The 17,794-nt window shown below is 37.9% G+C and overlaps 1 protein-coding gene across 3 annotated transcripts in view; it reads left to right on the forward strand.

Moving 5' to 3' along the window:
• The window catches only part of tub (TUB bipartite transcription factor), an 87,539-nt gene that overhangs the window by 41,691 nt on the left and 28,054 nt on the right, over positions 1 to 17,794 (forward strand). For 2 of the 3 annotated variants that reach the window (XM_052562183.1, XM_052562185.1), the window contains exon 2: positions 10,832 to 10,883. In XM_052562183.1, the coding sequence (XP_052418143.1) occupies positions 10,832 to 10,883 (52 nt within the window). Of the gene's footprint in view, positions 1 to 1,497; positions 1,880 to 10,831; positions 10,884 to 17,794 lie in introns of those variants that run through there. The other variant, XM_052562184.1, reaches the window with a different exon arrangement.

Genomic DNA, 17,794 nt, shown 5'->3' on the forward strand with positions numbered 1-17,794 from the left:
CATATTGTTATTGCGGCCTCGCTGTGTCATGTGACAAGCATGATGTGTCGCCATGGAAACAGTAAGGGGAAACGTTCTAAAATAACGGTCACCTTAAAAAAACTCACTCTGGGGGGACTGCTAGAATATTTTAAACTCACCACTGAAAAGGTTAAATCTCTTCAAAGATATTCAGCTTTCTATAAAACACTTTTGAGCCATTTGCCAGCAAGTTAATTAGATATTCACAAGCAGAAGTATATCTTTTTTGAAATATAGTCTGTAAATATATAGTCTAGGTGAGGTTTAAGTGGGCTAAATGACTGGAAAAGTCCATCATATGTCGCACTAGGGAAGTCTGTCATTTTTACAGGCAAAAATTACACGTATCGTTCACATCAAGATCAATAACATGTGTTTAGGGGATATGGATGAACATACTCCGCTCTACTCAGCTATGCTCTAGTCAGCTGTTTTCAGTAGAACCATTCACAAGACTGCCACTTTTTTACATATCTGACACCGATAAAGCTGGCACTATACAGCACATACTGTAACATGTACTGTACCATAAACAAACCACAACTGATCGCTTTGTGTAATTCAGCAGGCTGTTCTTGTCTAGAATAAGCTGCCGGTTAGTCAAAGGTGCTACGACAGGAGACTTGTTTAATGCATGGTTAATTCCTAAAGTAATGTGCTGTAGTTTTACAAAGCGCCAAGTTTTACTGTTCCGGGAAGAGTGTGCGTCTGGGCCATGCACTAAATCAAAAGGAGTGCACTTGAGACAAATATGGAAGGAGAAATAATTTAAAACCATACAGGTAACTGAGGAACATTGTTTTTCATTTAGATTAAAGACACCACTGCATCATGTTTGTTAAAAATGAGAATACACATTGCTTACAAGCTACAGCAGAAGTCATGTATTTTTTTTTTCAATTCTGAATATGATTTTAGCATTAAAATACAACATCCACAGAGGAGATGAGTTCATTTAGCTTTGTTCTCTGCGGTGGCTAATGAAGGCAGTCTGATAATGCTGATATTAAAATATGTATATGAAGACAGATCCTTATTTAGCGGAGTGAAGCACCAGAGGGACCAAAGAAAAAATGCGGAAGGCCAATAAACAAAGACAAAATGGTGTGCTGAGTTTAGATTCAGCATGTTAAATCAAAGACAATTACAACTGCGCTGCTCTGTCCCATGTTAATGAGCCCAGCGCTGAATGAAAGGATGAATAAATCATGGCTTAGAAAACTCATTTGAGGCTCCCGCTTTTCAGAGCCTCGTGTGTATCTGTGTGTGTGTGTTGATGGACCAGCAGAGCATCGCGACAAACATCAAAGCAGCTAGACAAAAGCGATTCACTCTTATATGTTCTCCCTTCTTAGGGCTGTGTAAGGTTATAATGACAGTGGTCTGAAAGAGAGAGAGCAAGCGAGGGAAGGAGAGAGAGAGAGGGAAGGGAGGGAAGGAGGCAGTCGGTACGAGGCGCAGTGAGTGAGAGCCACAGTACACAGAGCAGCGTAAAAGACGATGACGAGAGACGCACAGTGAAGGTGAACGGAAGAATAAAGCACGAGGGATTGTGAACAAACAGAAAGAAAACAGCACATGCCGAGGGAACAGGAGTCCCAGCGAGGCAGCTGAGCCTGGCTCACGATGAAAAGGATCTGCTGTGGACCGCAGGCAGGAGCTGTGTGAATGGAAGAGACTGTAGATCTGTAGATAGCGGAGACAGAAGTACAGGGGATGGTTGGGCTGCATGGGCTCTGCTGTTGGCATCGCTGCTGCTGTCCTACTCTGTTGCCGCTACCCTTCCCCCTGCGCTCTGAACCCCTTCAACACACACAGATATGAGCTCGAAACACTCGTCTGACTGGATCCCTTACAGGTACATGTGTTTGTTGGTGAGAGAGTTAGCTTGTGTGTTTGGTTTTGAGAGGATAGGTGTCTTTGATATAGGAAAGAGGATGATGAATTGATAATGAGTGGCTTGCACACAGGGCTGCAAAAGGGGACAAAGGTGATTCCCTTGTCCTTGTCTATACTCTTGGGTTTCTCGTGCTGCTAGTTGAGGGTTCAGAGCTAGATTGTGAGTGTCCGGTTGTGTAGTTGCTGCTGAGGTTTTGTTTATATCAGATGGTCTGACACACAATTTATTACAAGGTTCAGCAATAAAGATGGCCCTACTGGAGCCAGCTGACGTAACTGTCACTGCTGCATTGTCCGTATACCTTGTCTATGTTGATCTTGTTTTTTTTTTTATGCTTTCAGAACTTTTAGAACTCTAGCGGGCTACAATAGATGATATTTTGTTAAAGGGGTCATCAGATGCCCATTTTCCACAAGTTGATATGATCTTTGGGGTCTTAATGAAAAGTCTATAACATACTTTGGATAAAATTTCTTAATCGTAGTGTAAAAAAATAAAATTTTTACCCAGTCAAAATCAGCTCTGTTTTCAGTAACCTATTTTAGTCCATGTTGCTTTAAATGCTAATCAGCATTGCTCACCCCGCCCCTCTCTTCTGTGGGGTGACGAGTAGACTGTAAACTACAGCCGCGAAACTTGCTAACTAGCACATATTAGGAAAGGTGATTTGCAAAGATTCACAGTCACTTAATTACTTCTGTTTTGAAGCTGGATCACAAATGATTCATGTGAACATAAATGCATTTAGGCAGATTGGGGATCAGCGTATTCCTGTCAAAATTGAAAGTAACCTTAATCCTCTGCATCTTCAGCGGCTCGGATTTCGGGTGTAAATGACGACTGCTATGTTCATAAGGGCTGCATGATATTGGGAAAAAATGACATTGTGATATTTTATTTTTCTGCGATATATATATTGCGATATGAAATTTTTTCTTACAAACAAAAATGGGGTGAGCACACTTACGTTCTCATTTTAAATGATTTAAACATCAACACCATCGTGTCAATTGATTAATATGCGTGAGGGAGAGAGAGCAAGACAGCGCTCGTGTTGTTTGAAGACGGTGAGCGTGCAGCCGCCGGCCGGGGTTCGCTGGCGCGCTCGCTCTTGCGCTCTCTCTCTCCCTCTGTCTCTCCCTCTGTCTCTCTCCCTCCCTCTCTCTCTCTCTCTCTCTCTCTCTCTCACGCACTCTCTTTCTCTCGCGCGCGCTCTCTCTATCTCTCTCTCTTTCTCTCGCATGCGCTCTCTATCTCTCTCTATCTCTCTCTCTCTCTCTTCCCTGTCAAAACTTTCACTCTATGATAGTTAAGCTGTGCAATTAATCCGTGAATCAGATTCGTCATGGGCCGGGGAGCAGCTGACCCGTACAGTTAATGAATAACGGAATCACTACGACAGCCTACATCGCACATCCTGCGATGTGACTATCGTGGATTCGTACATCGCGATATCGATGCTTAAACGACACATCGTGCAGCCCTAATGTTCATAATTACATCCAACAACAAAACACCTCCATCGTTAAATCGGAGACATTCTTGTCTTCCCCTGCACTGGAGTCGTTTTTTTGTTTAATGGCGGATTGCAATCATAACTTGTCAGGTGCATACAGCCACACTAAGGATGAGTAAGACGGCATTGTCAATCAACTATCGTGGCAGCGGCCTGTGCAGAACTACGTCATTCTGACAGGAATCTCAGAACAGCCTGTTTTGAGAAAGGGGATGTTAAAATTAACTCACACTTCCAACACACATTTATGTTCAAACAACATGTAAAGTGAATTCGGCATCCAATGACCCCTTTAAGATCATTAGGATAATTTGTGAATGTTTTTGAAGTATGAGTTTTGCACTACATTTATTCAGATTTATCTGGTAGTAATAAATGCTGCTGCATTTATTTGATCAATAATTATAACAAACATTATTACAAATTGTTGTAAATATTATTAAAATAAATAAAAAAAACTATATTTTAATATTTCTTTAAATAGATTATAGCTTATTCCTGTGATGGCAAAAACTGAACAGCAGTTACTGGGAAATCCTTCAGAATTAATGATTTCCTTCAGAACTCATTAAAGCTGTTCTGCTTAATATTTGTGTGGAAACCATGGTCAATTATTTTCAGTTTCTCATTCTCTGATAATATAGTTTTTTTTTATATAAATATTTTGTAACATTATAAATGTCTTTACTGTTTTTGTAGTCTGAATAAAAGTATTAATTTTTATCCGCACATATTGCAGATACAACTGCAGTTTGAATGAGTATTTGTATTTCCTGATGAATTTCTGCTGATTTGCTTTGTTACATTTCTTATTAAAATGTGATGTCAAATTTGACAAGTAATAGTTTTCCTTTAATATAACCCATGCTCGTGTCTCATTTATTTTATTATTTTAGTATTTCTTTAATATTTTTTTCAGAATGCTCTTTAAGTTATTTTTTGCTTTATATGTTTAATTACTTGTAATTTACGTGTGGTAAGATCAGTGATTATCAGTGTAAATAAATCAAAAGCATGGCTATATTAGTATGTTTGCTGTCGGAGGCATAACTGCTGCTGCCTCTCAGAGGAGCCTCATTGCCATGAATCCACTGCCTCTGCTCTCTCATTGGCTCTTGGTTGCTATAAGCTACGAGCCTAGTTTCCTCCACTCTTTCTTTAAAAAATTACATCAGGGAGTACTTGCCGCCTGTTGCAAAGAGCTAAAGGTACCGCTCGACCTACCCTGGAGGATCTTAGACTGTCTCTATGGGAGTGTGTTTTGATTGTGAAGATCTGCCCTCTCCCACACCCCAGTTTCCTGTGTGTGAGGTCTGTGATTGTGACCTGATTGGATCTGAGAAATCTAACAAGCTTCGGCAATAGAGGAGCTCAAGGGAACCGTAATGGAAAGAGAGGCATACATGAGTCATGTGTTTTAACTAAACCTGTAGAAAAGAAAATAATAAATTATATCTCTCACTTGTTTGTAGTAGTAAGTAGAGGCATTAAAAGGAGAAAATTCTTCCATAATTTACTGTCAAAATCTCTAAGCCTTTATGTACTGGTGTAATGCATTATAAAAGAAGGTTTAATTAATTATGCATTGTAATGCACCTTATAATGGACTGTACAGTCTCATGAGTAATTGTAACCCCAGTTAATATATTATGACTTATCAATTCATTGTTACACTATTTTAAATTTGGTTATAATTATCTACGACAAGATTTATCATACTATATTATGAATTATAATAAATGTGTTAAAGCCTTTAAGCATTATAAAGAGTTATTAAAGGGTATAAGTAAAGTGTTACCAATATTTTCATTCAGTGAAAGCCATGCCGTCCAATGTTATCACTGTGGTGCAGATATCATCTTCAGTGTTCCACAGAAAATAGATGTGTGTGTGTACACAATGTGTGTGTGTGTACAGAAAAATAAAACTAGCAACTCAATTATCCTTGGCTATGAAAGGGCAACCTATGAGCAATAGCTTTATCCTCTGCAAACGTCTTTTGTTACTTGCTTTTCTTTAGGTCTATGAAAGTATTTTTGATAGTTATTTTCCTGTAATACTGATGACCAATCTTTTTAGTATTTATGTAGATAGGAATTGGGTAGAGATTTGCCTGGTAAAAGGCTGATCTCATAAATAACACACTGCACTTTTGCACATAGTTATGTACTGTAGTATTGTACGTAGTGTTGTGGTTGAACAGTTGAATTACTCGTATGTGGAATTCAGGCAATGATTTCCATCCAAAAAAGAAAGTAGGTCAATAATTAGAGAAGCAGCAGTTGGTGATTTGCTATTAAGTTTCTTGCTTTCAGGCATACTGGTAATGCAGTGAGATCTGGATCCCTGCCTTCGTGATGGTAGGCAATATTCTTATGTTTGACAACCCCTACAGTAATAAAGGACTAGGGAAACAGACAGCAGTGAATGAGCATAGGGAGTGAATGTGTCCTTCCCTCATGTCTCTCTCAGTCAGCAGCGCTGTTGGGCCCTTCATGGCTTTTTTTCCTTGTTTGATGAGCATATCCTCCCTTGCAGATGGGCTTGCTATGAAAAATGTATTGATCTTTGAGATCACGCTGGTATATCTGAGGTTGCTTCAGCTAGATCTCCTGCATTAAAAACACTAATTTCACAGCCTTGGCCAGTTTATTAGAGAGCCAGTGTGCTCTGGTAGTTCACAGACTCTACATGGAGACATGCACACATACGTAGAGCTCATTGGGGGTTAAGGACCTTGTTATCCACAAACATGGAAAGATGAGTACCATTGCCTGTTTTCAATTTGTTTTGTTCTGAATCTGTTTTCCACTGTCATGCTAGTGTGCACGTGCATAAACGGCAATGCATGCTGTTTTTGTCCTGATATGAATTTGGCCCTGATCAGTCAAATGTCCTCTAAAATGTTTTTTTGTTTTTTTGTTAAGCTTGGAAAAAACATTTGGCACTAAGAAGAAAAGACTTCCATAATGCTATAGAAATTCTTTAAATCTATCTCGAAAGTGTGAATGACCTTCATTCTTGATCTGTGCAGTAGAGTAGTGTAAAGAATATGGAATCATCCCTATTGCGTAAAGAAAAAAAAAAGTATTCTGTTATCACAAAATTCTCCATGCAATATAAAAGAAGCAGAAGAAAGGTCAACTTAATTTAAGGTATATTGTCAAAAAAACAGGCCTTGTCCAATTACTTATGCAATTTTGCTTCTTGAGTAAATCCTATTTTAAGATATTTTCCAACATTTTTGCTTTGTATTTTGTTTTGATGAATGAAGATTTGCAGGTAAAAGTACAGCATGCAAATCAGAAAATGTTAATTTCAGATTCCATTACACACATAAAGTTAAACTCCCACATGCATACACACACACACAATGACACATAAAGTGATTTGTCACTGTCATCAGTGAAGCTTGATGGTGAAGGAGAGAAATTCTACCGCACATTGCAGACAGCTGTCAGAACATATCAATTTCTCTCTCATTCCTTGTTGACCCTCATTATAACCACTCTGTTTATGTCATTATCTGCCAATCTGATGGGAACTGACACCCTTGACTGCTAACATTAGGCACTTCGCTTTGTGCTAGTGTGCATTTATGTATTTTAGCTTTAGAAGGGAATTCACGAATGTGTGCAAATAAGCAATGCTTTTTCTGTATCCTGAGGTTTGAGTAAGTGTGTGAGTTACCAAATAGGTGTCTGTATTTCTGAATGAGTGTGTGTTTGTGGGCTTGTATCTTCATGCCCATGTGCATGTGTGATAAAAATGGTGTCAGTGTTGTCAGTCCACACTGTGAGATTTCGCAGGTTTAAATAGGAAAAGTAGAGATTCTGAGTTCTTTGCAGCTAGGCACTGGAATATCCAACCGAGCGAGAGAGGGAGAAAGAGACACTAGTATAATCCTCCCAAAAAGACAAGCTTAGAGCAACATGAATTTCTGTGCTGTGTCTGTCTGTCTTGTCTTTTCTTGTTGTATATAATAATAGCTTTTATTGTAATATTCTGCACAGAATAAGGTAGAAAATATACTTTATAGTTTATGTACTGTAATAAAAGATGTCAATTAGCACTTCATCATTCATAAATAATATTTATTTATTGTGGGTTTTTTTTCTTAGTGTTTCATCATTTCATTCTGCTTTTATTGGGTTTAGCTGCACATAAAGACTGGCACGTCTATGAGAGCGAGATCACTTCTCTTTCAGTGTGAACATTTCTTCATCTCATTTTCATAAAAATAAATGCTATAGTAGCTATTTAACTTTTCCTCTCCATCGACGAATGATGATTCTGAGAGAAAACGCACCCGTTGTCTGTTTGCTAAAGCAATGAATGCTAATTTCATGCATCTGATTATAAGATAAACCTTGCGCTCTTATTTCAAGGTCGTTGTTAATGCTGTGGTTATTTTAACAATTTCCTTCGTGCATTCAGTTCATCAGCATTGTTAAAACACATTGTTAAAACACATTTATCATTCAATGGAACTGTGCATATTATTTAGACACTTACATTTCTGCTCCGTCCATTAAATAAATATGCAGCTTTCGACTGCTCAGGTAATTGCGTTGGTTAGAAGCAGAGAGCCATTGACAAACTACAGAAACGTAAAACTACTTATATTAGTATTACTGGCCAAGAGTCCTGAGGAGAAATCATAGACAGTAAAAGAAATGGACACAGCGACCCCATTGGACCTCAGTTGAGACAAGTGAAGGCCATTTTCAGCAATTTTTAGCACTTCCGTTTCTGACGCGCAGACTCAAACTAAGCTTGATAGACGCCATATTAAGTTAATTGCCTGAGAGCTTCTCCTCCTGTCTGTAGGGTAATGCGACAGAGAGTTGAGTGGTTATGACGCAATCGTTAACCTATTTTTACAAAAATTGTTTCTACGGGGCCATAATGTAACATAGAAGGTAATGGAGCCCTTTATTACCTTGAGTTTTAAATCGATAACTGTCCGTGATCAGTGATTCACGATTCAAAAATCATGTTTTTAAGATCGATGCATATGAATCATCAGGGTCTGTAATCAATGCATCGAGAAAACGAGTGAATCTTTATACCCCTACAAACTATGCACTGTTCACACTCCGCTTTTGCTTGCGATATGAAGTAGGCATTAAGCCAAAGACTTAATATAGCAAACCTTTGATAGTCAGATCATAACAATGCATTATTCACATCTGCACTTTGGTTAGAGCAGTTATGATGTATTTAAGGTGTGTACTGTCATACCCATTAATTGAATACGGCACAAACATTTTAATACGATTGTTTGCTACAATGATGAGCTTAATCACATTATTTGGATCGAAGTATTGCGAAGTATTGCATTTACATGAGGTAAAGTTTAATATTATTATTAATTAATATTGACATGTAAACTCACTCAGTGACTCCTTTATACAAATTATATTTTTGTGAATAATTTCAAATGTTTATATATATATATATATATATATATATAATATACATATGATATATATAGCTACATACACTAGGGGTGTGCAGCGACGATTTGTTTCTGTATTTTTATCTGTATCAATCACAAAATTATTCGGATCTGTATCTTTATTCTTCGAGATGTAGTGCGGTTGTGCTTCGAGCAATGTGAGTTCGAGTCCCAGCTTGGGGACCTTTCGCGATCCAATAAATAAATAGATATTTAAGTATCTAAATTAAAACAGTAAGGGTTCCTACGCAATTTATAAATATGGAAATGTATTTAAGTAATTTCCAGGAAATGCATGAAAAAAGGCAACTGCAACACTGCTATTTTATTTGTGCTTATTTCGTTCATAAACTCATTTAGCTACTTTGCATGCTTGTTACTGCATTGTAATTTTAGAGTATTATTTAAAACAACATGAATTCTTTTGGCTCGGTTCCTGCTGAGTTTAAAAAGTATTTTACTTAAGTAATTTGCAGGTCTGGAAAAACTATGGGGAAAATAAAGAGAACAGAGTGTGGAGAACTATTTCTGTGTATCTGTATCTGTAATGTATCTGTATTTAAGTTGATTATTAGCCTATACTCTTGACAGAGAGCTCGTTTGGTTTTTGAGAGATGGAGACGCGCAGAGACGGCAACGCAGCTGTTTGATTGGCAATCACGTTGTGCTTATTCGTGTATCATACCATACATCATACCATAGGTTTAAATAGTAGAACAAATAGTAGAACGTGTATGATGTAATATTTTAGGTAATATCAGCCCTACTCTTGCCAAGCTCTGATTTCTGAGTGATGTACGGTGTGGCAACAGCAATGTGGTATTTGATTTGCGCTCTTTTCATTCATAAAGTTTACGTTCATTCACTTCACACTCATTGAGTGAATTCGGAGGTTTGTGTAAAATATTGTGCTGATCCCCTGGCTCATCTGTAAATCTAGTAAACACCAGACTGTGCTGCAGCCTCAGCCAAATATTCGGCAGAATTATTCGCTATCCGTTATTATTTTTGAAGCCATTATTCGTGCCTTTCTGAATAAGGTATTCGGCTTAGGGCACACCCCTAATATACACAAACAATGTATATGAACATTCTGTCAAAACCCATCTATATTTTTTGTTTTATATATATATATATATATATTTTTTTTTTTTTTTCTATCATTATCTATTGCTCTGTATGACATTTTATCCATTTGTCTAAATATTTATGAAAATGCAAGCATCTGATTATGTTTGTTTGTGTTTCATAATGTCTTCAAGGAAATCAGTGAATGCCTGTGGTGTTGTGAACCTAAACTGCTGTAAAAAAAAAATACAATTATAAAATTAACGTTTTCTTTGTTTGTCTGATAACATCCAGAGATTAGCCAAATCAACATGGATGGAAGCATTCTTGATTTCTTTATGGTGTTTGTAACTGTTTGTAATCCCAATACTCTGATTGATTGTAAAATGTGTTCCTATCAGATGTTAAAGCCAACACTCTGTTTGTGCTTTACAGATTACAGAGCACAAATCCTTTTCCACACCACCCTTGATCTGTCACTTTTCTTCTCTCCGCATGACCCACCAGCCACAGAGGAAGCCCTCTATTGCCATTTAATTAACACAGCTTTCGGCTCCACAAAAACAGGTGGCAGAAATGCATAAGGAGGTCTTTAGTGAATGTGTCATAGCTGATTAAAGGGAACGAGAGGAGGGACAGGCAGAGCACAAAGACTTTACCAAAGACCTCCCCCCTCACAGGACCTGAAAGAGCACAATGAGTCATAGACATGATCAACACAGCAGCACTGTCTGATGCATATATGCACTATTTATATACAGTTTTGCTCATATTTTAAATTTAGTGACCAGTAAATAGAGAGCGACGACTGTTGCGCATGTTTTTTGTGAGGTTTCCCCATTAATCTTGTTTTGTCCTCCTGCAGCACCTTGGATGATGAGGGCACGAACCTGCGACAACAGAAGCTGGATAGACAGGTGAGTCTTTCTTTGGTTTCGTTTCAGCACTGTGTACAGATGGTTCTGCTCAAAGGAAATGGGATAAATTAAATAGAATGAACAAAAGAAAAAAACAGGCAGAAACAGAACAATGAGAGAGAAACCATTCATTGAGGAGTCGCATCACCGAAACATATTCTCAAGATAGTTTAAAGAAAATGTCTTTGCTAAGATTTCATATGCCAGCAGTCCCTTTGCCTTACGTTATGAGCTGTTACTTCAAAAGAACTGTATGGAAACAGATTAGACTCAATAATACAGGCAAAAAACACGATGCACACGTGTATCCCAATTCACATGCATGAAACCCAATTCACGTGCATGAAATTTTTTTTTTCATAAAAACCAATTCATGTGCACAAAATAAAAATAATTGTTCATAAAGTATGTTTCAGAAATGCAAAACACAAATGACAGATGTATAACTGTGTACAACATTTTTGAATGTTTAAAATTCACAAGTTCATCATGGACTGTGAATCGCCTTGGATTTGTGTGCGTATTTTGGGGAAGTCGTGGCCTAGTGGTTAGAGAGTTTAACTCCTAACTCTAAGGTTGTGGGTAGGAATCTCAAGCCTGCAAAACCATGACTGAGGTGCCCTTGAGCAAGGCATTGAACCCCCAAATGCTCTGCGGGCATCACAGCATAAATGGCTGCCCACTGCTCCGGGTGTGGGTTCACGGTGTGTGTGCGATTTCGGATGGGTTAAATGCAGAGCACAAATTCTGAGTATGGGTCACCATACTTGGCTGTATGTCACGTCACTTTCACTTTCACTGAGACTTTCTTTAGCATATCAGATTTGAGCGTGTCGATCGACCAATCATAACCCCCTGTGGGCATGCTTACCTGGATGTTTTATCATCTGCGTGAGACCACAGTTCAAGTTCAGCAGAGTAGAGGTTTGTGCAGTTGGCCGTTTCATTTCAGTTAACTAGCCTTGTAAAGGTGTTTTGTTTTATCTTTGCATGTAAAATCGGTCATTTAGACACACTTGTTAACGTGACCAGTGTAAGTCAGCGGCTTGTATTTAGTTCTGTTCTGTTTAGTGTGTTATGATTTAATATTGATAGATTTTTATGTTTATTTAACATGTTAACCCATACCTGGACGCCAGTGCATGGATTGCTCTTTGTCTGCATGTGTCAATGTTTATGAATGGATTAAATGAAAAAACTATATATCATTCTAAAGATCTAAGCCTCAAGCACCAACAATAGATCACTGTTTTTCAATGGAAAGCTTATAAAGAATGTATTTGCTAAATTTAAGCAGTACACATAAAGGGTCTGAGAGTAACGCCATTTCAATTCTCTGTATGTATGTAATGTACATGTGGAAGAATTCACAATAAAGCAGACTTGACTTGACTTATCCCCTGCCACAGGATACAAGTGTCTCTGCAGTCGCTGAATTGATGGGCTATCCTCCTGGAGTACTGTCTCTTAGCCTCTCTGATGCCGCGGGATAGGTTGGCTCTAGCTGTCTTCAGGCCCACCTCATCTCCGAACAGCAGTGTTACACGTCTTCAGGAGTCTGTAGACCTCCACTGTCATCCACAGCTTCTGGTTGACCCTGACATTGATGGTCTTTGTGACTGTTACATCATCACTACACTTGTTGATGTAGGCAGTGACAGTTTCGGAGTACTCTTGGAGGTCTGTGGTGTTATTTTATGTGGCAGCCTGCTTAAACATATTGAAGTCAGTGGTGTCAAAACAGTCCCTGATGACCCTTCCGGCAACCCTTGTATTTGTTTGTGAACTGGTTTGCCGATTTTAACAAGCGGCCTGTGTGCAGTCATTTGCATGACAGTGATGTGGTCTGAGGCACCAAGGTCGGGGAGGGTTTTGTAAGCTCCTCTCTGTGTGGTGTAAACAAAGTCCAAAGTGTTTTTATCTCGTGTTGGAAAAGTTCATGTGTTGGTGTATTTTTGGAAACACACTCCTTAAGTCTGCATGGTTGAAATCCCCAGCTAAGATGAGAAAAGGATCAGGGTGGGCTGTCTGCTGCTCACTGATGTGCTGGTACAGTTAATTTAGTGCCTCATTCCTGTTGTTGTTGTTGGAGCAGGGAGAGATGTATACAGCCACGAGCAGTATGGCTGAATATTCCCTCAGTAGATAGAATGGCCGGCACTTTATAATCATAAATTCAGTGTTTGCAGATCACGCCACACATCGCGGGCACCACACATTGATGTAAACACGTTAATTACCTCTCGCGACGAGGACTCTGTCCACTTGATAGCATGTCAGCTGATCAGGCTGAATAGCGCAGTCTGGAATGATTTTGCTGAGCCATGTTTTCGTGAACATAAAAACACAGCAGTCTCTTACAGTCCTCTGAGTTGAGCATGGTAATCGGATGTAGTCCAGTTTATTGTCCAAAGAGCATACGTTAGCCAGTACGATGGTGGGTTAGCCATGCTTACCCTTTTTCTGCTTCCTCTCACCCCAATTGTGGCGCCTCCATTGTGGGCGTGAGGCAGTAGTGGGGGTCGTTGATGGTGAAGCCATGTGGAACAGACCGACATCCCACAGCCCTTTGGCGTGCACAGAGTTTTAAAAAAATTTGTTTCTGTCGACATCAAGCAGAAACTGTATGACTGTATGTAACTATTTTCTAGGCTGGTATGGCTAGAAACTATACTCTAATTCTGGTGTAATAATCAAGGAACTTTGCTGCCGTACCATGGGTGCAGCAGGTGCAGTGATATTACACAGCACCTGAAAATGGTCCCCAGCAACTCTGCTATTGCTGCAGCTACACAAACTAGCTGGGGTCTATTTTCAGGCGCTGCATAATATCACTGAAATTATTACGCTTGAATGAGAGTATAGTTCCTAGACATATCATCCTATTAAATCACAACTTTTTTGAGTGAGATGCTAATGGTCTAATCAGATTCAATGATCTATGCTAAGCTAAGCTAAAAGTGCTACCGCCAGACCCGGAGATTGGCTGAATAGATTAAAAAAAGGTCAAACACAACTGTTTAACTCTACAGGAGTTGAAAAATCAGCCTATTTTCAAAAATAGTGGAGTTTTCCTTTAACGAGTCATAAATAGATCCATAGCTGTAAATCCCAGTTTAGTTAGAAAGGTAAGGGTCCACTGAAGACATCCCATAGAGCACTTTTAGTCCAGTGAATCAATAATGTTGTAATATGGATGGTAATTCCTTTGTTTACGTTACATTTCTTCAGGGACAGTATTGTTTGTATCCATTATGGAATATATATATATATATATAATACTTAAGTATTATAATTGGTGGGAATTGGTGGGTTTTTGTTGTTGTGAGCCAAAATTATTATTATAATTAAAAGAACCAAAGAATTAAACTACTTCAGTCTTTGTGCATTGAATTTATTTAATACACAAGTTTCACAATTTGAGTTGAATTACTGAAACAAATGAATTTTTCTATTCTAATTTGAACATTCTAATTCATTGAGATGCACCTGTATATTTTTTTTTTGTGCACATGAATTGGGTTTCATGAATGTGAATTGGGATACCCATGTGTGCATTGTGCCTTTTTTACGTGAATTAGTATAATCTGCTTCCATAGACTTGCCCCAGATACTGTAGTTTTGAAAACGTATGCTAAGATTGGTTGTTTCAGTTAGCCAGACTAGTTCCTCTGTGGCCTTTGTTAGTCTTGTGGTTTGCACTGGATATGCTGATAATGCTGTGTTATTTGTGCATTGTGCAGTAGACACTAAGAACAACAGATGGGTTCCTTGGGTTCCTCACAAAGTTTTGGGCAGTCCATGTTAGTTAATCTGCGAGGTAGTTATTCTTTTGTAACAAGCATGTAATTTTTCACTAATTTCTTTAGATTATTATTTTTTTTTTTTTGACAAAATGTGAGAAAAGGCATGATGAACATAATAAAGCATCATGTACAGAGAGTTGTAAACGCTGACCAGAGTTATTGTGAAACCCCATTAAGGTATTTATTTTGCAGTAATGACTGGCTGTTTGTACATGATCCTGCTCATTATTATACACCTTTACAGATATTAAGCAAAATAAATAAATACTTGGACATAACATTTTTATTAAAGTTGAAAGTACTGTAATATCTGTATTAGTTTGAATAATAAGAAAAATAGTCCATTACAACATACAGTAGAAGAAAGCCTAGCAACAAAACAAACACTGCAACAATACTGCAATAATATTTTTTTATTCTTACTACATACACTAACTTTCATACGTTTTGGGTGAGTACGATTTTTTTTAATGTTTTGAAAGATGTTTCTTTTATAATTTTTAAAAGTAAAGTAATATTGTGAAATATTGTTTGCAATTTAAAATAACTCCATTATGCCAGTCTTCCGTGTCATGTGATCCTTTAGAAAAAAATATAATATGCTGATTTGGTTCTAAAGAAACATTTACTGTCATTTTCCAGTGTTTACATTTTTTTTTTTTTTTTGTCAGCGTAGATAGCCTTTCAGGCAGCCGCTTTGTGCTACAGGTGTCGTGAGTTTGAATCCCGACACGAGGACCTTTCTCGATCCCACCCCTATCTCTCTCCCACTTTGCTTCCTGTCAGTTCTGATCGGTACTATCATAAGGCAAAAATGGCAAAAATAATTTAACATTATTCTAAATCAATCTTGAAAACTTGTGACATCCACTGAAATACTTGCAACCAGCAGTATCGAGATCAAGGTGTCAGGGTTATTCTTACAGATTTGATTGGTTAATTCTCAATTTTCAGACTGATATAAAAAGATTCAGTGACGCATTCTCAAAGTATCAGAACTACAGAGCTGGGACAGATTTAGGGTGTTAGAGGAGATAGAAAGAGCATCTGTTTCACCATTGAAGCTTTTTATTTATTTATTTTTTGAGAAAACTGACATCTCAGAAAATGTTGTCTGTCAAAGACCTTCCTCTCTTTAACTGTCCATAATGTCTAGACGTTGGCTGTAGATGGGAGATAGGATTTTTTAATGAACTGCAAACATTAGGAACGCAAGCCTCAACCTTCCTCGCCTCTGCATTGAGGGGGTTTGGTGGATATCTCCTCGAGGGTGCTTTGCATGCTGTTGTGCTGTAAACACCAGTGGTTCCTACAGCTGGATAGGGAGACAAGCATAATTTGCTCCAAATCTTGACTCAAGCCAATAGGTTTAGCTCACAGTGCTCGGCTGCTCTTTAATGTACCTCCCACACTCTTCAAAAGACCATGAGACCAAATTACCATGTTTATTGCCTGTCTGCATAATAACTTTGGAGGAGCTGAGTCTGAAATTGTTGAGCATCACCTTAGCCATCGTCTTTGTGCTCTACGTGGCCTCAGATGTCTTTGACCACTGGATTTCATTGAATTTTAAGGTGCTGCATGAGTGCGTGTTCCGAACGATCTGTTTCGATGATACTGAAAATGTTATGGCTTATTTGGCAGAGCTGTTTAGCATTAGCTCTGAGAACAGAGGCGAGCACAGACGGCGACGTGTTTAGGCAATGTGTTCGCAGATAAACAACTTTTATTAGAACATCAAAATGGAGATCTGTGTGCACTGCACAAAGGCATGTTTCCCCAAGGAACAAGGTACCGCCAATAGAACAAGCTTTGTGTAGAAACCCCTGAGGGAGATGAAATTGTGTAGGAACATCAAGCATTATTAAAAACGCATGAATTCATTGTCTCTGTAAAAATGAACAATTTTAGAGCCAAACCAAATTACAGGGTGTGTCAAATCAAAGGATTTGAACTCTTTTGTTTTAATGATATCTCTGTGATATTATGAAAAGGACTGTGTATTGACATAGATTGCGATGTGGTTTTGATTTGTTTGCAATTATCAGGTACAGTGCATATCCGTTTTTCTTAATGAAAAAAATCTTTCTCATTGCTGTGTATTACTATAATGTTAAAGGAAAAGAGGCTATTTATTTTAGTTAAAGCACTCCAATAAAATGAGTCATTTAAATTGCATATAGTCCAGTTTTATATAAACTTTTTAAATTATATAATTGTTTCAACATTCTACAATGTACATTTTAGCTCATTTTCATGAGTTTTAGCTAACAATTATTTTTTTCAAAGTTGCAAATAACACTAATTAATTCAAACTTAACATTGCTTCCAATTTCTGAGTGAAATGTTTCTACACTGATTTTTTCACTAAACAATAAATCAGACATTACTAACAAGTAAAAATCGAAAGAATGTTTAATGCATTCAGTGTTTTTATTGATCAAACTAGTTATTTATTATTAGTTATTTCTTATTTAGTGTATTTTTTCTATTTCATTAATGAGCAATAGACATGGAATAGGTTTCCTGAAGTTTCAATTTCACTACAATTTCATTGTAGTTTGTCATCAAATTAACATAATGTGAAAGCTGTGACTTTGTTTCCTTTTCAAAAGTAGTTTTTTGTGATAATTGGATGGTGGACACAGTTTTTTTTTTAATGCATTCACAGACAACAAAACAGACAAAACAGTTTTTGGAATTTAGAAAATGTATATTGGTTCATCAAAAAATCGATATGTCAATATTGTTGACACAGCCCTAATGGAAATTAAGAAAAGGCTTAATACATGTATTTTTATAGCAGCTAATGGTGTGTTTCTGCTTGCATAATCCGTGATAATAGGTTCCTTTTGACTTAAGGATTTTCCATTTGCTCACCCACCAGCTAGCACAGGGGAGGGTGTTTTTCTGCCTGACTGGACAGAGCTGGTCTCAAGCCCACTACATGCGCAAGGATTCCTTTAATGTTTGATAGACTCCAGCACAGGGATCTCCCCAGAACTTTTGGCTATTGCTGTACATAACGTCAGGTTGGTGCGAAAGAAGAATGTTGTGTGGGGAAACCTATGCTGGGATGAACATGCAGTCGTGTGTGAAGGGAAG

The sequence above is a fragment of the Carassius gibelio genome, chromosome B7, assembly GCF_023724105.1.
Source record: "Carassius gibelio isolate Cgi1373 ecotype wild population from Czech Republic chromosome B7, carGib1.2-hapl.c, whole genome shotgun sequence".
Classification (NCBI taxonomy): Eukaryota; Metazoa; Chordata; class Actinopteri; order Cypriniformes; family Cyprinidae; genus Carassius; species Carassius gibelio.